General features: G+C 46.9%; 1 protein-coding gene across 6 annotated transcripts in view; it reads left to right on the top strand.

Annotated features, from left to right (window-relative positions):
* Positions 1–24,810, top strand: part of Graf (GTPase regulator associated with FAK) — a 66,004-nt gene that overhangs the window by 13,723 nt on the left and 27,471 nt on the right. For 4 of the 6 annotated variants that reach the window (XM_089566988.1, XM_089566991.1, XM_089566990.1 and 1 more), the window contains exons 4-12: positions 11,116–11,187; positions 14,218–14,319; positions 16,831–16,941; positions 17,036–17,078; positions 17,582–17,643; positions 18,297–18,371; positions 21,101–21,170; positions 24,130–24,227; positions 24,389–24,426. In XM_089566988.1, coding sequence (XP_089423114.1) covers positions 11,116–11,187; positions 14,218–14,319; positions 16,831–16,941; positions 17,036–17,078; positions 17,582–17,643; positions 18,297–18,371; positions 21,101–21,170; positions 24,130–24,227; positions 24,389–24,426 — 671 coding nt within the window. Of the gene's footprint in view, positions 1–11,115; positions 11,188–14,217; positions 14,320–15,887; positions 16,065–16,830; positions 16,942–17,035; positions 17,079–17,581; positions 17,644–18,296; positions 18,372–21,100; positions 21,171–24,129; positions 24,228–24,388; positions 24,427–24,810 lie in introns of those variants that run through there. The other 2 variants (XM_089566989.1, XM_089566993.1) reach the window with 2 other exon arrangements.

The following is a 24,810-nucleotide window of genomic DNA, read 5'->3' on the forward strand; positions in this document are numbered from 1 at the left end:
CCTGGTTGAAAAATAAAAAAAAAAAATGTCCGGCACAACTTGTCGTAAAGAAACACTTTTTTTGTCAGGCGTCACCCAGAGCGAGCAGGATTTTTTTTTTTTTTTGACTCTCACTTTTTTTACTCGATCATTTAAATGCATTGATCAGCATTTATACCGCTGGAGGTCAGCGAAATATTTAAGTGATCACGTTGTCGGGCCGCGAAATAATCGCTGCGGAAGTGTTTTCGCGCCTGTAACGAGTCGTGCGAGAGCGGAAACGCATGCGTCGCGGCAGCAGCACGTGTTGTAAAGTTCCCGTGCCTATGGAAACGCCCTCCTACTGGCCGTGGGCGTGGCACGTCCGATTTCGAGCACCCACAGTTCATCAGTGCGCGAGAGTGGGCTGCGCGCTGAGTCCCTTTGTTCCACCCATCATCATCATCACCACCACCACCACCCCGTCTCGGCGGCTGCATTTCAGTGAGGGCGAAATTCAAAAGACGGCATGCAGTGTACTATGCGATGTCAGCGCGCGTTAGTTTGATATTATCCGGAGCTCTTCACAGCCTCATGGCTCACTTGCAGCTTTAAAAAGTTAAACACCACGTTCTTTCGCGGGCTGTCATCAGAAGTGGGTATAAAAGAAAAAGTAAAAACGCGTTCAGAGTGAAGCTGTCTGCCCATAAGTTTCTCAGTTCTGCGCTTCCGTTGTTGCACTGCAACTTCCTAGTTGAAGCCGTTTGAGTACCTGCAGCGTTTAATGGCTAATTATTACCAGTTGATTACTTGCTGCCGATTGCTCTGGGCAGCCCATCAACAGTGCTGTTTAATGGAGGGCTACTCGTTAATTTCGACCTAGGCTGGTTTAATGCACAGTGTAGTTCTTGTATGCTCGGGCTTTCCTGCATATCGTCTTCGTCGAAATGAAGCCGCTGCGATGCAGCCGATCCGGCATGGCTGCTGAGCCTGTCTGTGTGGCGTCGATGCGTGTGTTAACACGGCAGTGAATGCCTAGTGGAAGATGCACGGAACCTAGATAAGTAAGGCTGGCTGGCTTCCTACGTTTGGCTGCAGCTTCTTTTGTAAATAGCAATATTTCAAAAGTGCGGAGATCAGAACCCCTTAGAATCAAGGGTCTCAAACTCATCTCGCTGCGCGTGCCGCGTTGGTAAACCCTTATCTTTCACGAACCTACTAGTAGGACCTATACTAGTAGACCTTTTTACATCGCTTTGCAAAATCACCTGTTAATATAATTGTATTAAGTTAGAATGACTGTTAGTATCACTGATAATATCACTGTAGCAATAGCTCTTATCCTGGTGCATTGGGTTCTAGTTTTGTGTTGCTAAAGCAGTGCTGTATTTTGAACGTCATTTTCTCCGCGTCTGTCGCGGGCGTTTTTCTTTCTGCGACTTTCTTTTTATTTTTGCCTTTCCTCCTCCTATAGTCCATGGGTTTTCTCACAGTACATTGCATCATTTGCCTCAATTACTGTATTTCATCTGTTGCTTTTATGATGCCCCCCCCCCCCCCTACAACAATGCCCCAATTGGGGGGGGGGGGGGGGCGCTGTAGGTATTTTGTATAAATAAATGTATAAATAGCCAGAAAAGGGAAAGCGTAGAGGGCAGCACGTCCTTCGTGCCGTGTATACAGGGTGTCGAACCGGAACCGAACCCGAAACCGGAACCGAACCCGAATTTTCGCCCGGAACCGGAACCGAACCGAACCCATAATTTTTTCGCCATCTTGGAACTGAACCCGAACCGGAACGATTCAAAGGAACCGCTCCGAACCGGTTCGGGAGCCGGTTCAGCCCCACTTTTTTTTTTTTTTTTTGCATTTCGGCATACTTCTTGTTTCCGGACAAAATGAGATGATCTAGCGCCGCCGCGGTGGCTCAGTGGCTATGGTGCTCGGCTGCTGGCCCGAAAGACGCGGGTTCGATCCCGGCCGCGGCGGTTGAATTTCTTTGGAGGAGAAATTCGAGGCCCGTGTACTGTGCGATGTCAGTGCACGTTAAAGAACCCCAGGTGGTCGAAATTTCCGGAGCCCTGCACTACGGCGTCTCTCATAGCCTGAGTCGCTTTGGGACGTTAAACCCCATAAACCAACCAACCAGATGATCTAGCGCATAGACTTAGTGCAACATTTACTTTTGTAGGCGCTCATTGCCTCAGACAGCAGGTTCTAAATAAAACCCCTCACGATGTAGGGCAACAAAGAAAAAAATAGCTCAATGGTTGTGAAGCTCTGCTGCTGATTTCAAAAATACAAAAACCAGTGTGCTCTGTCGCATGCCCCAAATCCTCAGCTGATCTCAGTTAATCTCGAGCCCTCCACTACACCGTATATCTTATAGCCTCAATGTCTACTCGACACGTTAAACCCGCGATATTACTACTAGTATTACCAAAGGAAGGATGTATACATTGGTGCAGCTTCTTTTTTTTTTAGAACATTCTTGATTGCACGTGACGGAAATAAGGAACGAAAGGCGGGTTTTTGGCAATGGTGTAGATGATCTAATAAGCAAAAAATTAAATACCGGATAATCAAAAGGGTAATGAGGAAATATATGCGCTCGCTGGCATGCGATAGTGATTACGCCCATAAAGATGCTACTGCGATGAAATGTAACGGCGATGAAGTGATTTCATTACGCCCATTCACTGAAATCGTTCTGCTTCTGAGAAAAAATTGCTGCCAGTCGCCAGCGCGCGGCTCCATCCGCTGTTATCGCAGTGCTCGGCCTTGAGTTCTCTGTCTGGAGACTCATATCTACTTCTTGCTGTCGTACTTCCGGTTCTTAGTGTCTGACACGACAGGCTTATGATTCTTGGCGTTTTTTTCGCGTACAACGCTTGGGCGACTCAATACTTTGAGCCTTGACAACAATCTGCCTCGGCTATATCGCGTACAGGTGGGTGATGGGGGGGTGGGGAGATGGGTGAAAGTTTTTTAAGGTGCATTTTTACCAGTGAATGCCCGGATGTGCGCCCACCGGAGTGTGCATCAAGGATGGAGGCTGCACGTACGCACTCCCCCCCCCCCCCCCCCCCCCCCGCACACACACACATAGTGCGGTTATTTTTGGGAAAGCAAGCTATACTATTAACGCAGTAAAAAAGAACAACTATAAGAGTACTCATACTCTATTCTCTGACTCCGAGTGCGATTTGTACCCATGGCGGCGCAACAGAAAACTCTCTTTACAGATGCCTTAGGCTACTCGGCTGTCTTCGGGGCTTATTTTTATGGTTGTTGCATGGATGGAATATTTGGAACCTCTCTGATCCTCCTCATGCGTTACTTGACAGCGTCGAATTCAGCGATCTCGGCATAAGGCCTCATGCCACTATAACTCCCTTTCTCCGCCCGCACATGAAAATTCCAGACGGTGCACACGTCAAGAAAGGGGAACCAGTCAGGAGGTCGAACTTGCGCAGCGTATTCCTCCTGCGCTAAAGTGCACTGTTGTCTGAACAGGAACCTCGTTGAACGCGGCGGTTCTGCGTGTTCATCCATCATGCGTGTTTTCCACACGCTAAGCGGTCCTATCAACACGAAGAGTTCGCATGGAGTTCATTTCATTTCATTTCATTTATTTGTCCCTTAAAGGCCCGAAGGCATTACATAAGGGCATTACATAAGGAGTTCCGGAGTTTCTCATCGCAGATGTAAATGTTTTAAAGAAATGTATGATGTCAATGGGTTTTTTAAGAGACTGCTTAAGTATGTCCCAAAACAAGATAGCATTGCGACAAAAATATCATTTTATTTCTCAAATTATCTCTCGTTGCTCGCACAGGAAGAAATGCACTGACCACGGCACAAACTTCCCTTTGGCGCGAAGGTTCATCCTAACATTCAGGGTCCATGTCTGAAGCTTAGAAAAGGTTTTTGTGACCGATTGAAACTACAGTCGAGCCCACTTATAACGAACCTGACGGTCACGCGGCTTCCGTTCGTTATATCTGATGTTCGTAGCAAGTGGATTCTTCGTACAACAGCCAAAAATACTAAGGCCGCTAAAAGTGTTGTTTATTATAAAACTGCGTTATGCGTGCCTACTAGTGCAAAGCAGAGCCTGTCGCTGCTCTTTCCAGGCTATCTAGGGCGGTCATTTAATCGTCGTCGAGACCTTGGTGCCAACTATCAAATTTAGGGACGGGTATAACTAATCATGGATGAAGTGTGCATAGCAACTGGTGGCAGGTCGGCCACATGAATGATTCCTGGCAGTAGGGAGAGCTCGCACTTGGTGTTCAACGTCTCCGTCAGAGCAGGCGCTTCTGCGATTTTGTGGTTCGCAGGAATGTAGTTATCCGAGGAAACATCTGGTCGGCTATGGATCAACGAAGCGTTGCCAGAAATCTGCATACGTGTGTTTCGAGCTTCTTCTGTCGTTCCTGGGCTGATGCAGCGACGAAGTAGCGCAGCACTTGTGGCGCAGAATGCATCCGTTGCACTGTCCGCTGTATGACAATGCGTGCATATGGTAGCGGCGCAAAAGATGGAGACGACTGGGCAGGCTATGCATACCACGTGACCGGCATGGTCAGCAAGGATTTCAAAATTATCAAATCGCTGCTGTTAGTTGATCTTCGACCATGGTCAGTAGCTTCGCTCTCGACGATGCCCCCGTCTCACGCGCACCGCGCTTCTTCCATTCGGGATGCCTTGCCGAGCCGGCGAACGCGTAGGCAATGATTGCTCTCGTAGGCCATCGACGCGGTTTTCCTCGCGAGCATGTCCAGAAAAGACAGGCGAGCACTTAGCCGCCTATTAAGCATAGATGCCAGAAAGAGGCCGCTTGTAGTTTTGAAAATAAATGCCTGAAACAAGTTGGTGGACAAATCGCGCACGCCAGATTAACCACACTTTACCACTCTATCAAGGGCGCAAAAAATTTTGTTAACTCAAAGGTTCCCCTTGATAGCGCCCCAGGAAAAGTCGCATTTGCCAATTTGGTATGTTTGTTATGGTTTATTGGATTTTAACGTCCCAAAGCGACTCAGGCGATGAGAGACGCCGTAGTGAAGGGCTGCGGAATTTTCGACCACGTGGGGTCCTTTAACGAGCACTGACATCGCACAGTACACAAGCCTCTAGAATTTCGCCTTCATCGAAATTCGTTCGCCGCGGCTGGGATCGAACCCACGTCTTTCGGGTCAGCAGCCGAGCGCCGTAACCACTGAGCCACCGCGTCGGGGCTGTTGACAATTCGTGTCCGTGCAAAAACGAAGCGTTCTCAACCCATCCAAGCGCGTATTTTTTATGATACTATTTTTATCAGAAGAGAGGAGGTTGACGTCATCATAATAAGACAATATCGTAATTTCTTACTGTACTGTAGTCAGAAGCCACGATTAGCTGTGTTTTTGAAGATAATGAGCTATAGGGGTCCGGGATACATAACGGGAGTCACAAAGGCGATGTCGAATAGGTGATTTAAATAAAATATGTTTCGTAAGTTCTGGATGTTAGGGAGAACCTGTGCCCCCACGAGGCTCTCGTTGGGCGGCAGAAGGGCGGTGGAGGGATTCTCGCACATTTTCTTACCATTTAGTAAAGGAGGGGGGACTGGCAAGTCGGCTTTGAGGCTACGGAAAGGTGTCCGTCTGTAGGTAGGTACCGATACATGGCAGTTTCGTTTCTCAGTGGTGCGCGGGAACGTAGAGGGCGCGTGCGGCGGCAGTCTTGGGGCCCCGTAAGTACACTGTGTACGAGAAAGTCCGAACTGATCCCAGCTTCAAGGGAGGCCTATTAATCGCGCGACGGGGTCTCCCGAACTGCTCAGTCAGGAGGGTCTTGTAGATGCAAAATCCACCGGCTTTTCGCCTTACACCCCATAAGGTGGATTACAGCGTACACATAGCTGATTTTCATTAATTTCGAGTTCATTTCATTTTGCGGCTCTTGCCGCAAATTCGTCTTTGCTGCGGACATTAAGTAAAATGGGTAAAGTGAGAACACCTCGCATTAAACAATTTTTTCATGCTTAAGTCACGCAGTAAACACGACAAAAGGAAGACGGCAGATGACAGGAGCGCTGACTAATAGCTGGTTATTTTATTCTAGGAAAAGTATATAAAGGCGCTGGACTCAGGGAACAGCCCCAAAAACAGAAGAACAAAGGTTAAAATTTAAAAACCATACTACGCATGCACATCACAGTCGAGTCATGACGTCTTTTTCAACGAAATTCGAAGACTACCTTCCATAGTAGACGGCACTCCCCTATCTCCTGGACCTCACACAACTGCCAAGAAAGCCTTACTCCTTGTCTGCCAAATTGATAGATGGTAAAGCAACACACTCATCTGCTTCCTTCCTGATCACATAGGCCTCGACCAACTCCCTACATATGCAAAAATGGTTATGAAACACGACACTTGTCTTATCTACTGGGGGAAGCAATCGTTGCACTCGCTGCAGGGCTAAGCCAAGTTGTACGACACCGCTACTTTCTTCACCCATCTGAGATGTTCGAACAAATGCTCATTGCTTCCCCACTTAGAAAGACAAGTCTCCTGTTTATTCACCCAGACCGAATTTGTAGGGAGATGGTGGAGGCCTTTATGATCAGGAAGAAAGCAGATGAGCGTGCTGCTTCACCATCCATCAATTTGGTAGAGAAGGAGTCAGGCTTTCCTGGCAACTGCGTGAGGTCCAGGAGATAGCGGAGTGCTGTCTACTATGGAATATAGTCTTCATATTTCGTTGAAAAAGATGTCATGACTCGACTATGATGTGTATGCGCAGTGCGGTTTTTAGTTTTAATCTTTATTCTTCTGTTTTCTGGATTGTTCACTGTGTCCTGCGCCTTCATACACTTTTCCGAGAATGTAATAACCAGTTGTTAGTCAGCGTCTGCGTCGCCTCCACTCTTCCTTTTGTCCTGTTTACTGCGCTGCTTAAGCATGAACTCTTACCAACTATCAGTTTTATGTTCTCGTAAACAAATCTGCATTTTTTATTTTGTATACCGATGTGCCAGAAAAATGAAAACGCAAGCAGGGTTGGCTGAAACTCATCTGCGTTCTATGTTTTTTGTCCTGAACCCGTTTGAACCCGTTTGAACCGGTTCGGAACTGTCCGAACCGGTTCGAACCGAAACGGAATGGCCCTTTGGAGCCGAACCCGGAACTGAACCCGAAAGGCGTGAACCCGAACCCGAACCGAACCCGAAAAAATGCCGGTTCGACACCCTGCGTGTATACGACCGTTTGGAAAGTGCGAAGGTAGGCAGCGATTATTGCCCCGATTTCCGCCCAAAGTATGCCTAGCCCCTGACTTAAAAGCATGACATAGTGAGCAGCAGGCTGAACGGGCCGCGTGTTTGACACCCCTGGCTTAGATGAACCGCATATTGGAAGGGAGGCAGACAAACAAGACGCTTAGCTTTCCTGTACCTTCTTATATAGTATGTATAGAAGTAGCAAAGGCATCTATCTATACTCGTGCCCTTCACACGCTCGCATCTGCGTATACAGGGACGGCGAAAGCCGTTGTGTAGCTCGTGTGCAAATCCGCCGCGCCTTGGCACGTGTGTATGTCCTGTGTTGTGTGCGGATCGCGTCGCCACGGGCTCGGCAGTAGTAAATTGTCCGTTTACGAGCGCGCTAAGCGCCCGGCCGGGCCACTGACAGGGGCGATCAAAGGACCCGTTGGCGAGCGCGCGGTCGGGACGAGCGAGTTGACGTGTCTTTCTTTTTCCTGGCCGCGGTCTTGCACTTGGCGAGGCCATCCGCTGGAGCCCAAGTCGTGCGTGCATGCGTGCGCGCGCATAAGCAGAATTCATATAGATAAACAGTTGGACTGCTACAGAGTACAAGCCTTCCTTTTTTGTTGTTGTTTAATGCCTGCTTGCATAGTATTATCAGGTGAGAAAAGTAACTGACCGCCACCACCAAGTTCCGTGCCGTGCCGCACTGCACGCCACTTGACGATGCATCCCGCACTGTGCCGTTCTCGACACCAGCACTGTATTGTCAGGTTGCGTGCAGTGCGGCACGGTTCGGAACTTGGAGGGGACGGTCAGTTACTTTTCTCACCCGACAGTACATTTTCGGGGCAATACTTTCGCGTCCGCACCGCAGAGTCCAGTCTCATCTGGATAGCACTAAATGTGAGCCACGTCTTTAAAGCGCACACCGTATACGTGACAACGAATGTAGTACGCTGCATACACGGGTGCGTAGGTGGAAGGACGGGCTACGCCCCACGCTTGACTGTAACCGCGTGGGCGTCGTTCTGGCATGGTTGGCTTAGGTGGTGCAGGCAGGTGGTGCAGACCAGCTAAGATTCCAGGGGGAGATATCTTGTGTCGGAAACGTCGGCTTCTACATTAAGGAGACGAGGAGTAAATTGTTAGATGCATGTGGCTTTGTTTGCCTTTTCCTTTCGTCCGCCTTCTTCAGCGCGTAGGCTTGGAAAAGCTCGCGAAGCTTCGTAGTCCCTTATTCACGCCTCATTTTATTCTGCTGCCGCTCTCTCTGTTGCGAATCCGGTTCCACGCTCAGTCAGAAAGGAAGGGTGTGTTGCTGCGCGCATCGTGCAGCTGTGTGTGGTGGCGTTCTTCTGAAAATAAATCACCTCTGCGCTGCAGCTTTCGGCGTTTCGGAGACAGTTTCGCCCGCGGGATGTTTCCCCGGTGCAGTGACATATATATACGTATACGGTCGCGTTGAGCATAACTTGCAACGCGCGAGTCGTGGTAATAAACTTTATTCAGTTATCGTTGATGTAACTGGTCCCCTGGATGGAACCCCCATTTCGGGGTAGCGACAGCTGCGTGTATTCGGAGTTCGACTTCACCAGGAATACGTGCGCGCCCGTAGGTGCCAACGCGGGAATCTGGAGCCTGCAGTTGAATAGACGGCGTGGTTCTCTCCGGCCGTGTCGTAGTGTTTGGTGGTGGTGCTGCTTGTCCGGCCCCTTTGTGGCACGAAAGTCTTCTTTCACGTGTGTGTAATTTCTGCGCCCAGTTCCGTTCAAGAGCGACAATATTCGCCACGACCGCGGCCAGCAAGAAGTGTTGCTAAAGAATTGCCGGATACGTAGACGGCGATCGCTGGCTATCTCCGTCTGAGTTGGCTTAAGCTCAGCCAGCTAAGCTGGAGCCAACCCCGTGTCGCGTGTTTCCATAAACCGCTCGCGGGTGGTGATGCTCTTTGCCGGCAATTTCACCGCGAACCGCGTGCAGCGCGCTCTTATGGCCTCATTCCGCCCATGCAGGGTCATAAATAAACATGCGAGCGTGGATTCAGGGCGAGTGTGAACGCCAACAACGAGATCTTCTGCATTATATTATCTGCGCGCTCTCTCTCCGTCTTCTCTTTCTTCGTTCGCTCCCACCTTCCTCCCTTCCCTGACGGCGCGGTTGGTGCGTCCACCGAGAAGTGAGACAGTTGTGAGACAATTACTGTTACTTTTATTTCCCCAGAAAACTGTTTTTTTTTTTTCTTTTTAATAAGTGCTACTTGTCCGCTTGGCCGCTGCCCTCTTAATTTTCTGTCGTCTCTGCGTTTCGAAATGATATGTCGTAAGAAGCTTTCGTTGGCCCAACCTCCGCTTGTAAAGGGACCCTGAAGGAAGTTTCGAACACGGTGAATAAACTCGCCCAGTGAGATAACGGGCTGATGGACGTCGTAGCTAAATATAGCTGAATACAGCAAAAGTGAACTAGAACATTTAGTTCACTTTCAATAGCTGTTGTGCCCACAGCAGAAACCGTAGGATCTTGTTCCAAAAATCATGTACGTTTTTCTTGCGGCTTTTAAAATCTCACTTTTTTTTTTTTTTCGAGTCTTGCTGCCATGTCACTTCTGCTATCACGCTAGCGCGAACTGGTGGATGCAATTAGCCGATGTCCTTCAACGTCATGAACGGCAGTCGTTGCCTCCTATGGGAGCAGAGTGGCAGAGAAAGCAAGCGCGGCGAATTCGGCTAGTTGCGAGCCTTAGCCGAGGCTTTAATTGAATTCGACGCCCGTGTACAAAAAAAGATCAGAACGCTGAGGCAGCGTATGGGTATCGAGCGTTAGCAGTATTCAATAAATACAGCGTCGTTATCCATCTTTGCTATATCCGGTACAAATTTTTCATCATATCCGGACATCTACTTTTCGATGCCAACGTATATACAGCGCAAGAAAACAGATCGTTTTACTCCACTTCGAATGTCCTACGTCGACTAGTTTGACCGTAATGGACTATCAAGTTCCAAGAAGTCAAGGTTTGAGGAACCATAAGTGGTCGATGCGAATCCCTATGATATGCTACGCTTTGATTCGACTAGTAATCCTATGCTTCTTAACGCACTGAATCGTTTGATACCACTCCGAACATTCTGTGCAAATAAGGTGGTCCACTATCTGTGTACCAATGGTACCACCATTTGGTCCCACTTGAGTGGCCTTTTATTTGATACTAGCGCGACCTTGACTAATGCGTGAATTAGAGCTAACGGTCTTGAAACGTACCAGGCGCATTTACTGGGCGGAGCGTCGCACGACCCCCCTCCCTTTCAACGCAGTGGGAGCAAAGGGTAGAGGGGAAAAAACTTTTGAAGCGCGGAGGTACAATCCTTGATCACTGTGGTTCTCTGCACTTTAAACAGAAAGGAGTAAACACGGAGTGAGCTGTCCTCTCCCTTTTATAAAGGAGGGTGCGCTAGACGACATCTTACTTTCTCTTTACTTCCGTAAAGGCGTATTCATGTTTAGAGTATGGAGTTGGGCGTTCGGCTGCTGAGAATGTAATCGCGGTATCGCATCGCGGTGACAGCATAGACGAAATGCGGAAAAGTATGTATGCCTTGCGATGTCAGTTCGTGTTAAAGAATCGCAGTACGCCGAATTATATCCGGAAACATCCAGCACGGCGCCTCTCTCTCTCCCTGCCTCCTTTAGTGCCCGCCTTCATTCCTTCCCTCACGGCGCGGTCCATGCGTCTGGTCGCCATTGAAGGAGTCCTGCAATGGTGGCCCTTCATAGAAAACATATTTTGGAACTGTTACGAAAGGTGTTTCGGGGTTCATTAGTTGATTATAGTTGGCTCTATTCTGAGTCGCCCACCTGCGAAGCTCACACCCGTGTGTTGCCCTCTTTTTTCCTCTTCGCAGCTGGAGAATGCCCACAAGACGTTCATCGAGCCCATCGAGCGGTTCCGAAAGGAACACATCGGCGAGGCCAAGGTGGGTGCCCGTCGCGTGCAAGCGCGCCAGCTGTGCATGCCGCGAGCACGTTACGCAATACGCGCTCCCTGAACCAGGCACAGGACATCCGCTGTTGCACTGCCGTGGTTGCCATTGCTGCCGTATTAATATCCAGCTGGGTTCAGGGCTCGGTCACGGTGGGTGCGCGTTATACGGGCGAGGGAAAGCATTCCTGTCGCCAGTATCGGGACTCCTATACAACTCCTATGCTGCTTTGCCTTTCTCAGGTTCATGGTCGTGTGAAATTTGGCGCCGCACTGTGCGCTGTCTTGTGTCGATGCCCTCGGCAGGCATTAGCAGGCAACGGTCGATGTCGAAACGTGCTCCGCGTCCCTGCATGCAAATGTCGCGATCAGCTTCGGTTTGAGCCGTGAACCCTTATAATAATCATCTATCTACAGTCTGTAGACTTTTTTTTTATTCTATTGCCTTCCCATAGATATTTCTTTCTGTCTATTCATAGTCTGTAGAGTGTCTATAGACAAAAGTCTACTAAAAGTGTATGGTCATGCATCTGTAGATTGTCTATAGACTATCTATAGCATTTGTATTGCCTATAGACTGTTCTCTACAATTTGTCTATAGAAAGTCTCTGGTCAGTCTATAGACTGTGTAAAAAAAAGTCTGTAAGGGAAGTGCGCTTAGCGCGTTTTGACGTCGACGTATGTTCGAGCGTTTCGTCACGTATATCTGTGTTGCCGAAGTGCTGGTTCCTCAAGTTGGCCGCCAGCACAATCTCGATAATTAAATTTAATAGTTTAAGCTGCTCTGGCTGTTAATGCTTCAGTGAAACCATATGTGTGCAGGCAAGGTTTCAACGACGCGGATAACTTGACTTCGAAATCGTGCTTGGTATGCCTGTACACGTTTGAAGTGGTGTAGACGCCAATTTTTTTTTTCTTTAATGATATGCGCAAGGCTTTAGTATACAAAGATCGCCACTTGGAATCTGCCTACGACCATTGAATAGATAAATACCCCCATCCATGCAGTTTCGGTTTCAGCAGGTGAACGGTGGCCGCGGTACCACAAGTGTAGGGTCATCATCACGCGAGACGTCGAAAACTACAAAGTAGTCGTTACTTTCGTTGAAATTCGCCCCCAGAGGTCGGAACGACAGCGAGGGAGCAAACGGCTATTGTAGTTTTTCTTGCTCACGTGACCTGCAATTCACTTGTGACGTTATAGCTATCGTTCTTCTGCGGAAACTCTCCATTGAGGAAGATATTTGATTATATTGTAGTGAATTACAATTAACGCGCCTGAACTATTATGAATGCGCCTCAGGTTGCCTCGATGGCAGACGAAGAAGTTGACGACGAAGTGTGCCGGCGCGCGCGGCTCCAGCTCTCTGGCTGTGTAGACTGACTGTGATTTTGCTGCCGTCCGCTCAGCTGTTTGGTGAACTGTATAGCTGAGGTCACTAGTACGCGAACCCCCTTTCATTTGGTGGAGGTTGCGGTCGTCTGACGCCCTGGACCTTCGCAGCCGTCTTCTCCCGCCGCTCACAATGCCTAAGGACTCCGTGCCCCGTGCCGTATAGTTTACCATTCGCAAGCGCATTTCACGCTGGTCCATGTTTAGAACTGCCATATGCGCCATTTCAAAAAATAAAACAGGCAACGCAAAATTAAATCGCCGTTTAGACAAAACTGCTCTCTGTTATGAAATGCAGTCCGGCTGTGGGAATACTGCATGGGGCTAGCGGCAGCAGCTGTGTAGAGGAAGCTTGCATGTGACTTGGAGAAAAGAAAGAGTAAGAAAGGGAGGCAATGACGCCGCTCTCTTCAGAGCTGGGACGACTGGAGAGGTCTCCTGATAGCCTATATAGGTTACGGTTTTCCATAGCCTCCAATATGAAGTGCCTGGCGCGAAGGCTCGGTTCCAGGACAGAGACGCGCCACCGTGGCCCTGCTTTTCTGACCGTAAGAGAATCACGTGACTTGTCAAAGAAAAAACTGCTAAAGTATAAACACGCGCCGAAGGAGGTGTATAAACCTCATCGAACAGCGCACGCCTGCGTGCGTACGAAAATGCGATCGACGGGGACTTGGACAGTATGGCGCCGCTGTCGAAGTGGCTAAAACCCTTCCAGGTGTTTCTCGCCTCAGATTTCTCGCAGCGCACGTAGAATATGAAGGGCCCTTTCTGTACATTCCTCCCTCGCAAATGCCTATGGCTCTCTAATGATGCAGACTGCACGTATATATGGTTCTCGTTCGTGCCCTTAAAAGAACATCAGATCGTCGCAGTGTTACGAAAACCGCATTTCCAACGTGTTTCTTCAAGAGGAGGCAAAATATCAGATGCTAGAAGTGCAGAATGCATGCTCTGAGGTCACACACTAGGAAAGCTGATCCTCTTAGGGGGAGAAAAAAAATATCTTGGGGCACCTTACTACGTCCATGTTTAGTGGAAGGGGGGGGGGGGGGGGGGGGGGGTTCTGCACGATGGTGTTGGTTTATTTTGTGGGCCCTAGTCGACGGGCCAAACATTTTTTTTTTTTGACGTCCTGAGCGTCCAAAATGTTGTTTAGAAAAATTTCTGATCGTCTAAAAAATTACTTTCCACGCTCGAGAGTTAGCCTTTTATTAAGCAGCGATAATGTACGTCTCTGTAAATCTACCGGTGCATTTTTGCGTTTCTGCTATGTTGAAGCCAGTAATGGCGAAGTACTGGAAGTTCGGAAATTTTATCTTTCATCTTTATTGCCTGGTCATTACGGGGTTGACTATTTTTATAAAAGTAATTCAGCGCTACTTATTAATAGGTAGCGCTGAATTCCTATTCTATAAGCAATGCAGCCACCAATTAGCCCGTCAGCGTGTTTCATCGCGTGTTTTATTACGGCACTTGAAAGCGGAAATGAGCGATGTTGTAAAAAGAAAAAAGGTATTTGCGGTAAAAATTACCGCGGCGGAAATCGTAAAAACGCCCCGTGCTGCGCACAATATACGTGCTGAAGGTTCGTCCACCGTTCTTCTCTGTGTGTGGTGACGGCGCCCGCAGGAGCGCAAGAAGAAGTTCGACAAGGAGACGGCCCGCTACTGCCAGTCGCTGGACCGGTACCTGAGCCTCTCCACCAAGAAGGGCGACGCCCAGCAGAAAGAGGTGAGTACTACTCCATTGCTGCGCGGCTGTGGGTGCGTCGCCGGGCATTTCGCAGGGTGTTGCAGTGGGTACTATCGCTTTGCACGGTGCGGAGGAGATTCTGAACGCGTGCCCCCTGCTATGTGTACGCGTCTTTGGTCGGATTAGTATAATCTGACATGATAATCCAGTGGAAGGTACAGGGACATTCTAGAAGGCCATGACTCATGCATAACATATAGAGGCTATGAAACCGTTTCCAGTTATAGTTTTGGCGGGAATTCAATCGCAAGAACATTAGACACTCATTGTAGACACCCCATCAGGTTGTTGTTGCGACTGTAGGAAGGATGAGAGGGAAAGTGCACGGGCCTGCCCACTGGCTGGGGCTGGACCGCACTCGCTGCCACGTGCAGACAGAAGAGGGTTGAAAGATTGAAAGAAAAGACGCGCGTCGCAACCAACCCCCGAAGCGACGACGCCGACTTTAACAGATAGATACCCCAAGCTGAAATCCCTCTGCTATCAGGTAACCTAAATGCTGTAGCATTTTATCCTTTAAGAATGGGGTCAAGAAGCCCTTAAGTCTGTTTATTTATTTAAAAACTTTGGACATAAAACTGAGCCAGAGTTGTTTCGAATTGGTGGCTCTCTTCACACTTAATCGCAAAAGCCGAAGTAGCTGCGCTGATCGAACGCGTTAATAAAAAAGCATAATGGTAGAGGTTCTCTTCTCTCTTTTTTTTTTCTTTTTGTAACTGACGACGTAGCCACTGCTTGAACGCAGCCAGGAGAGAAGGCTGCTGTCGGGAGAGATTTTCCCGCAGCTTTTGGGGAGCGCGAAGGTCGTCAACTGGACGAGTGGGGCGCGCATTGCTCGCGCAGCTGCAATGTCCGTGCATTTGAAAAGGTGGCCCAGCCAGCGGCAGAGGATGTTTCCCTCGACGAGTGTCGGTGCTGTGCATCCCTTTGTCGGTCGTAGTAAACATGGGCAGCCCACCACGTGCGACTCGCTCGGAGACGGAAGTAAGAAGCGCAGTGATTTGCTTCCGGTCGATCGGTCGCGGCATATGCCTCCGCTTTATTTCGGACGTACGCCGCCGCGTAGAGTGCGCGCGGCTGCCCCAACGAGAGGTGTTTGATCCAACCCGTTTCTTACCGCCCTCCGATAAAAGGCGCAGGCGGGGAACACACTTGTGAGGCGTACTGTTGCACGTTTCCTTGTAGACAAACGAAGGCTTGAAAATAGTTCCGCATGAGACGACCAGCTAGCGACCGCCGTACATATAATAGACATTTGTTGTTGTTTTTTCTTTCATTCAGAAATGTGGAATTCGAATTTTGAGCAATCCCTTGCTCGAGTATCGTTGACTTAGCAGTAGAAGACAGTGGAAAAGAAGCTGGCGTCAGAGGCGCCGACGTTCTTCGGATCGGCAGTTTCGATTTTGCCCGGCGCCGCCGTTCGGCGTTCGAGAGTAGCGTCGGAACGCTGTCGACCGCTGCCCCGCGTAGCGGCTGCTTATCGTAGCGCGGCGGCGGCGTCGGCGAACGAAAGAAAAAAAAATATAAGCGAAGCGCGTCGAGCGAGGATCGAAGGATGAAGGCCGTCTTCCCCGCATCGCTCCCGGTTCATGCGGGGAGGTGAGCTTCGGCGGGGCGGAAAGAAAAAAAAAATCCTCCCCCACGCGCTGCCTGCTCGCGATGGCTTGGCGCCCCACGATGTCCGGACGTCGCACGGCGTCGGCTTCGACGACTGCTCGACGCAGGTGGGTCGGCCACTGTGTTTAGCAACGTCAGCGGCGTTAGCGACCGGCGCTCGCCTGCCGTTCCAGATATGAGCGGAGCTGAGGACCTGCGTAGCTTCCATTTTTGGACCGTCGCCCTTTAGCGCGCCTCGCTCCGCTTTGCAGGGGCGACCGCGCGAAAGCGTGTCGTCCCTTCTCCATCGGTGCTTTGGCCTTTTTTTTTTTTTTCTCGAGGTTGCGTGGACTGGCGTCGCATTCCACTTCGCGCTAGTTGTGAGAAAGTATAGCGGATTCGACTTGTCGGCCAGGGAATTCCCCCCGCCCCCACACATTTTTCTGTGGCCTTGACATCTAGAGTTCGAAGGCGACTCGCTTTCTCTCTTTTTCGAACGCTTTAACTGACGTCGAGCTCCGGCAGTGAAGTCTACCTTCTAGTGCCTGGCTGTCGCGAAATCTCTGCGTAAACGTCGTCGGTCGCGGCTTTAAGCGCGCGTCCTGACGTCGCCGCTTTGATCCGCGGTCGGGTCATGGTCGTTTTGAAGCCAGTAAAGTGCGAACGCATCCGCGTGTCTATTCTTGGCGCTTTACGGACTCCGCGTCTGCTGAATAATTCCGTGGTCTTTTCATGTATGAACGTTTCAGACTTAGAAAAGGCGCTAACACTGCGTGTTTTAGCACCGAACTCTCGTTTATTATTTAGCAATCAATCGTGGCACCAGTAACATGTTATCCTGACCGCAGTTCCTCTGTTAGCAACTCATTCAGTATTGTTTATCCATTCTTACAGGCGTTTGCTGTGCTTGAAATGGAGAAGATTCACTTCTTCAAGGCATCACTAGAGTATGTACTTCTCCTGCAAAAAGTTCAAGAGCGCAAGAAGACAGAGTTTGTTGAAACGGTCAGTTCGTCACTTCTTACGTGCACCGCTTGCATTTTGGCTTTGTAAACATTCAGGCAGTGACTGATGACGTTCTCTTTTCTTGAATTGGCAGATACTGAGGTTTATGTATGGCTGGCTGACATTCTATCACCAAGGTCTGTATTGTGTTGTCTTAACAGCTGTGTGTATGGAAACTCCCAGAATTGCTATATGAGAGTCATTGTAGACCTAGCAAAAAAAAAGGAAAAGGAATATTGAAGCCAGATTTCGAAGTCGACGTTATTTAGCATGGCGGTCACTCCCCGACTCTTTTTGTACCGTAAACAGCACTGTCAGGCTTGCTTTTGCAGGCTTGTGAAACTGTGTAGTTAGCTGTAAGCATTTTTTTTATGATTTTTCCTGTGGGTCCAGAGATTAAAAGGTGGCAGATAACCTGGACGAATTAAATATTCATAATCCAGGAAGACTTGCAGAAGCTCACTTTAAAGTTCACAATAAAAGGCATTATTTCTGTGCGAACTACATCTTGCATGAGTGTCATCCCACTCCTTTTGCTACTATCCTAGTACTAGTACAGTGTTTGTAAATTCTGCTAGATGTATATGAATGTCTTCTAGAGGCCTAATGTATTTATTCAGTTGCTTAATTATCCCTCTAGGCCATGAGGTAGCCAAAGAGTTCAACAGCTTCAACACAGACCTGCAGGTGCGGCTACAGAAGGTGAGCGCCAAGAAAAGTCGTTATTCTTCCCATCTTCCTGGGATGTCAAGGGTTAAGCTCATTTTTCATGCCAAAAGTCGCAGCTTTGTGGAAGTTTAGCATTGTGTAAGTAGCATGAACGTTCATCAGGCAAACTTCATTTTACTACGCTGCAGCAGTTGAAATGCTGGAAACTGTTGACTGCTTGTCATCACGGATGCACATTGTTGTTGCTCATGAATATTTTCATCGGTTTGCTATAGAGCATACTTATGGATCTTGTGACGGATGTTAAGTAATGAAACATGCTGGAAATGAACACACAGCACACTGTAAGGCATTTGCATTAAGTGCTTATGGCACCTTTGTTGGCAATGCAGATCTTCTTGTTTTTTTTAGTGGTTGACATCCAGAAAACCTGAGGCCCTTTTATTTGTTAAAACTGAAGGCACAGCGCACGAAAGACAGGACTAAGGTAGGGACAAACACCTTTTGTTCGTCCCTACCTTAGTGTCCTGTCTTTCGTGCGCTGTGCCTTCAGTTTTAACAATGTACCGACTAGCCCAAACAAATACCTTAGTGCTTGGTTATTTGTTTGTCCTTATGTGTTGTGCATCAACGTGTACTGATCAGTGGCATTGACATGACTGGTTCTGTCTTGCATGTAACCACAGACAAGGGAGAACTTCGAAGCCACACACAGTGAGGCGGAACACTTGATGAAGAAAATGTTGGAGGTGCGTACAACGGTAATACTCACCGCTTCCTCATCCCATCTTATGCATATGACTAAGGTGTGCAACCGTGGGGTTTGTCTTGACCAAGCGTGAGTTCTGAATCATCGCTGCTCTTTTTTCTTAACAAAGTTTATATTTTTTTGCTTGGCTGTGCATGCTCAACTTTCTGGCCATTAACTCTGTTCACAGTCCCAAGCACATGGCTGGTTGTGGGTACTTTGTGTGCAAAATCAGAAGCAAGCATTGAACTCTGAACTGTATTGCAGTAGTTTCTTGATTTTTTTTGTTTTGTTTTTTAATGAGAACTTAAAGCTAATGGCTGTTCTCATTTTCCAGATTTTGTTTTATGGTAAGACAGTAAGACACCTTGTTCATTTTTGAAACTGAATGGGAGTTTTAACACTTTTTATGTTCAGAAAAGAAAACTGTGGACTTGCAGAAATTCTTTACCGTCCTCTTGCTACGAGATTCTTATGTACAGTGTAAGCTTTTAACGTCAATCTCGGAGGTTTGGACAGAGCATCTAGAGCTGTTCCACTAACAGATATATTCATCAGGACTAGAAATTGATTTTGGAAATATAACGGAAGAAACGTTGAGAGGTCTAGCTCTGTGGATGCATAAAGGTATGTGTATTTACAGCTTAATTGAAGGCAAAACACTCTTAACTCTTCTCCCTCATCGAATTGTGTCTGCTAGGTTTTTTTGCAGCTGATCATGTTGAATAGTTCAAATCTTTGTTCGGTTTGCATTTCTTGACATTTTGGTTGCTTTTGCATGCTCATTTGCAATTTGACAGCATGTCCGGCTTTTTTAGTGCGCAATATCCAAGATTTCTTGCTTCTTGCTTAACCTTCATTTGCAGGTGTTAATTTAGGGCATGTTGACTGATGATAGAGGAATCACTGCTGATGAGAACTAGTTAAGAAACAGTCACATGTCCTGGAAATGTGCTCCTAATTACGTATTCACAAAACTCTTTCTAATATGGCATGGCTACACTAAAATGAAGCAATGGCTTGTGTGAAAAAAAAAACTGCGCATGACTGAGTTTTGTATTGTTCATGGTCGAATTATTGGCAGAAAACTAATTTTCGTTGTGATCCTTGGAGCTGTCTGCTGGGTACTCTAACTATAGCCATTTTTTTTTCTTGTTTACTAATGGTATAAAATTGTGCATGAGTAGTAGGTGATATGTAGGCCTCATGACATCACTCTGTAAAAGTGGTATGTAGCTTGTTAAAGATACTGTTTGATAAACAACACGTGAGGCAAGAAGACAAGTCAGTCACAAAGAAACTCTACACGTCATGCGCATGCAGCACAGTTCTTGCTGAGTTTAACACATTATGCAACTTAATATAAACATCAGTTTTTATGCAAGCATTAAAGAACTCACCCCACATTTCTAGGTTATCACTGTTCACTCTGCTCACTTACAAAATGATCATGGTTCTTCTCAAAACTGGTGTTTTTTCCACTTAATGTGAATTGCTGAATATTTGACTTCTTTTTAGATGCTTCTTTTGTCCATTTAACCCAGGGAACGTAAATGTTCAGATAATTTGAACACTCCTGATACTAACGGCTTTATGTGTATTTATTTTTTACTGTTATGTTGTCAAAATTTTTTCATGGCATGGCCATTACTCAAATATCAAAACTTCATCACAAAATGTGTCCGGGACATATGGTGCTCATTCTTTTTGATGATCTGCTAGACTTCTTTTCACCATTAGCTTGCATTTCCTCAGATAAAATTCACATTCAGCAAAAGCACAAGCTCGCAGCACAACGGAAATTCCGCCTCGTATGTGGGAGGTGTGGGGTTCAATCCCCAGCGCCACTGGGTACCCACTGGTTTCCAGTGGATACGAGTTTTCCCCTGCACTGCTACTCGGCGTCTCCGGGGGTGATAAACTTGCAAACGGGTCTTTGCCCCCCCGCCTTGTGCAACGAAAACACCTTTTGCCGTGGAACTCTCTGGCCCTTGCACCTTTAAAATTCATCATCATCCCAAGTTCAGAAATTGGGGACTTAAAAGTCAATTAAATTAACAAATTTCTTTGTCTCGAGAAACAGTGCTCCTACTATGGACACAATTTGTGGAATTTATTATCAGTGTCAGGAATCTAAGTCAGTGCCCGCTGCACATGGGGGTTCGTAAGTAGAAGGAAATTTACCTGGAGAAAAATATCAATATCTAGGCAACATGCAAAGGGATCAGCGTAGACCTCCCTTTACTTCCAGTTTTCTTTTCTTCTCATCGGTACTGCAAAGAAGCATGTTCGAAGCTTTTCATCGCACTCTGTTAAGGCAGCAAGGAAACTTGTAGGCTTACTTTCAGCATTCACAATATCAGTTCAAAAATTGGCTTTATGTGGCTCTTGCATTCCCACCTGCTCGTTTCAGGCACGAGTAGTCATCGCATGCATCAGGGCTGCATTTGTCACCGCTCCCCCATTGTTGTAATCAGCTTAAAATATACTTGGCGCTTCTGGCTCTTTGAAATCCTGGACGTATGTTTTAACCGTGGTGCAAGTAGCCCTGTTGTGTTTCTACCTCCTGTGTGAACACCCCACCTGAATGCTTGTGAGCATGCGCCGTGGTGTTTGCTCGAGGTGTTCGGTGTGCTTGTACCTAGGCGTGTGTTTATGTGTGTGCATGTGTTCTCTTTTTATTTTTCTTTTGGCTCACATGCTTGGCCTGCTGTGTGGAACCCATCTGCCTCCCCACCTCAGAAGCCGCAGGACTCTGGTTGTTTAAACAAAATGTACACTAGACAAGGTTACCTCTTCCTCATGGAGAAAAGTGAGTGTGTTATCCTCTCTGGCAAACTACATGAAGTTAAGCGACGATGACCAATATGTACAGCCGTGTCACATATGTTGGTTTCACGTTTTGATACTTCGTGAAAAAATGCCTGGCCACTGGCCGCACAGATGTGCCTGTACAGAGATTGCAGAGCATGTGTGTACACCTTGTCGCTCAAAATGCACCTTGGAGGGACATTGGGGACAAATTTAAGTTGGCCTGTTTGGATAGCATACCACGCTGTGCTCAAAAATATAGCACTCTCCCCAAAAACGGAGCTTTTATAATCTAGGAAAGACCAAAAAATGAAATACAGGTTGCGCCATTGCCGGCTGATTTCGCAAGTAAAATGCATATGTCAACACCTATTTTTGGGCATGGATCGAGGAAGCTCCGTTATGCTACCAACTCACTTCAGAACGGTGGTAATCCATTTTGATAAGGACACCAAAAGTTTGAATCGGCTGGTGGGAAGTTTTTAAACCCAATATTCTCATTGCTAAATGCTTTTGTTTTCTGCCAGAGAATCAGTTTTACTGATGATAATCAGTTTACTGATGCTGCCAGAGAGTCAAGAGCCAGAGAACCATTTTTTACTGATAACAATGTCTGGATGGAGTTGTACTCAGTGCGTCTTCAAAAAACAACTCCATCCGGTTATTTTTATGTAATGAAATTTGATAGTTTGTCCTTTTGTAGCTCTCTTGATGTTCTTGGTTAGCAAAAAATGGATTGATTATCTTTCTTCCTTGCTATTCTATTCAAACTCATGGCTGTGATGAGGATGTCGAAAGAATTGTGGACTCCATTATCACTGGAAGGAAGTGCATAGCAGTGTATTTTAGCTTCAGAGATCTGCTTGCATAAAAAGAAAAGTTGATGTCATCGCAGTTTGCTTGTGAAAGCAGGTATAGACGGCAATATTTGTGTCTCAGTTTTTTACTTTTCCTAGCTTATAAAAGTGCTGTTTTCTACAAAGGCAGCTTCTTTGTATAATTAGGAAATGGTTCTCAATCACTATAGGCTAACTGCAGTTTGTCCTCGGCGTCCTGATAGGCAGGCTGCGGCTGGCATGGGAAATTTGTGATATTGATATTTCGAAACTGTTGCTTGTTTGCAATATCTAGTGTGTTTCAAGTTTGCATGATTTGAGTGGTATTGCCCATTTATTTGATGCTTTATGCTTTCTTGTACAATGCCTGTGGAGGGTAGAAATTGCTTTTGCAGCAATAAGGTGCCGAATGTAAATAATCACAAGTGCTTGATGAACGCAGAATATGTGGCTTTGACATTCATACCTAGGAAGCCACTGAGGATTCTTAACAAGCTTCGGTCAGCAGCTGTGTGTTACGTCTTTTTGGCATGTATTTTGCTATAGCTATCGAGAAGGAAACCTTAAAGAATGTGAAGGTTTTTATTGGTTGACGCTTCTGGTCACACAAAGGATCTGTGCTTTCAAGGACTTGCATGTAGACTGGTGTTGGGATGAACAAGCCATGTACAGTGCCCCCTGCATTTGTAAGAGGAAAAACATGTACATTGAACTATGTGGGTAACAGGTGTTCCGAGGCCTGGATTCGGAACAGTTTGGGATAAGTTATTGGAGAATACTTTAGTAATTTGCGATTCGCTGATGGCATTGTTTTGCTGAGTCACTCAGGAGATGAGCTACAAAACATGATCAGTGAGTTGCAGGCAAAGCAGAACGGTAGGTCCTAAAATTAACATGCAGAAAACCAAAGTAATGTTCAACAGTCTCGCAAGAGAACAGCAGTTTGCAATTGGTAGCCAGGTGCTGGAAGTGGTAAGGGAATATGTCTACAATCCGGATCATGAGAGGGAAATAACTAGAAGAATAAAAATGGGGTGGAGCACATGTGGCGGGTTCTCTCACATCATGAATGGCAGTTTACCAGTAACCCTCAAGAGAAAAGTGTATACTAGTGTATAACTGCTGTATCTTACCAGTACTCACATATGGGGCAGAAACATGGAGGGTAACGAAAAGGGTTTGTCCTAAGTTAAGGACAGTGCAGAATTGATAGGTGTAGCGTTAAGAGATCGTAAGCGGCGGAGTGGGTGAGGGAACAAACGCAGGTTAATGACATCCTAGCCGAAATCAAGAGGAAGAAATGGGCTTGGGCAGGGCATGTAATACGAAGCTAAGATAACCGCTTGTCCTTAATACTAACAGAGTGGATTCCAAGAGAAGGCAAGCATAGCAGGGGGCGGCAGAAAGTTAGGTGGGTGAATGAGATTAAGAAATTTGCGGGGATAGAGTGGCCGCAGCTGGCAAAGGACAGGATTAATTGGAGAGACATGGGAGAGGCCTTTGCTCTGCAGTGGATGTAGTCAGGCTGATGATGAAGATGGTGATGATGATGTGAGGATGATTAATAATTTAATCTCCCAAACTTTTTGTGCTTCCCCACTGTGAAGTGGGAGGGTTAGTTGACTGTGAGCATATCAGGTGAATGTGGTTAGTTTTGGTTACTACAAACAACTACAGTGGCGATGTTGGTTACTGCACAAAAATTCCCTTAAGCAGCTAATGCTCTGAAACACATTAAAACAACGTTTTTTTTTTCCAAATGTATGCTTTTTATTCAAGCCTGCAGCAAATTGGTCTGTTGTAGGACCCTCTCTCTTATAGGGTTGCTAATTTCAGGTTTCTTGTGGTGCACATTTTACATGTCATTCTATGTACCCGTGCCTCTAGGCTTGTGTGAATAATATAAAAGAAATTGGTATTTTCTGCAATGAGGCTTGCTGCAGCTGTTGAGAATGTTGAGCACGGCCCAGAAAAGTAACGTATGGTTGCTGATAAGACAGCAATGGAAAAGCAAGGGTAAATGATGGTAAAGTAATTATTAACCTGTTTTTCATTTGTGAACACTTTCTTGTAGCTTGAAGGGCTTTCACTTTTCTTTCACACTTTGATATGTTCTTACTGTAGAACACCTCACAACGATATGGAACAAGCATTACTGCCAGTATCAAAAGGAAAACCGCAAGTTTACCATGATCCCATACTCGCAGACGGTGGGCAAAATTGTGAGTAATACGTATTTGGCTTTCATTTCTGTGCCAATGTGCCACATTGTTCTTTTTTGTTCATTTTACGCTAAGGCAGTTGACCACATAACAGCATCTAATTTGAGTTGATGTGTGGCAGTATTTTTGGTGCACTGTATCACTTTTTTGTGCTTTTTCAGAGTACAACAGACACCTTCAGCCTCAAAGAATGTGTCAGGTAACGTATTGCATTCTCTTTCACAAACGTGGCTTCTATAATATGAATTCTACTTTAGTTGCAGTTGCAGCAAGCTCGTCACAGCTGAGTTTTCTTTGCAAAAAATTCGTACCGTATACACTCATGTAACAGCCGCTCCCATGTACGGGCCACACCTCCAACTTGGCAGCCAGTAATTTTGAAAAACAAAAATTCAGCGAAAGAATTGTTTCGTGCACATGTTATTTTGCCCGCATTGTCCCATGTTCCAGACTCCACCTGAAACCATGAACACATGGTGCCGCAGCGTTACTAAATCGTCTTTTGCGATAGCCGTTCCCAGCAGAAAGAACAAACACTGGTGAAATGTGCATTGTAGTAGCGCTTCATTCGCCCTGCCCTGTA

Source organism: Amblyomma mixtum, chromosome 1, assembly GCF_055824585.1.
Source record: "Amblyomma mixtum isolate Tamu chromosome 1, ASM5582458v1, whole genome shotgun sequence".
NCBI lineage: Eukaryota > Metazoa > Arthropoda > Arachnida > Ixodida > Ixodidae > Amblyomma > Amblyomma mixtum.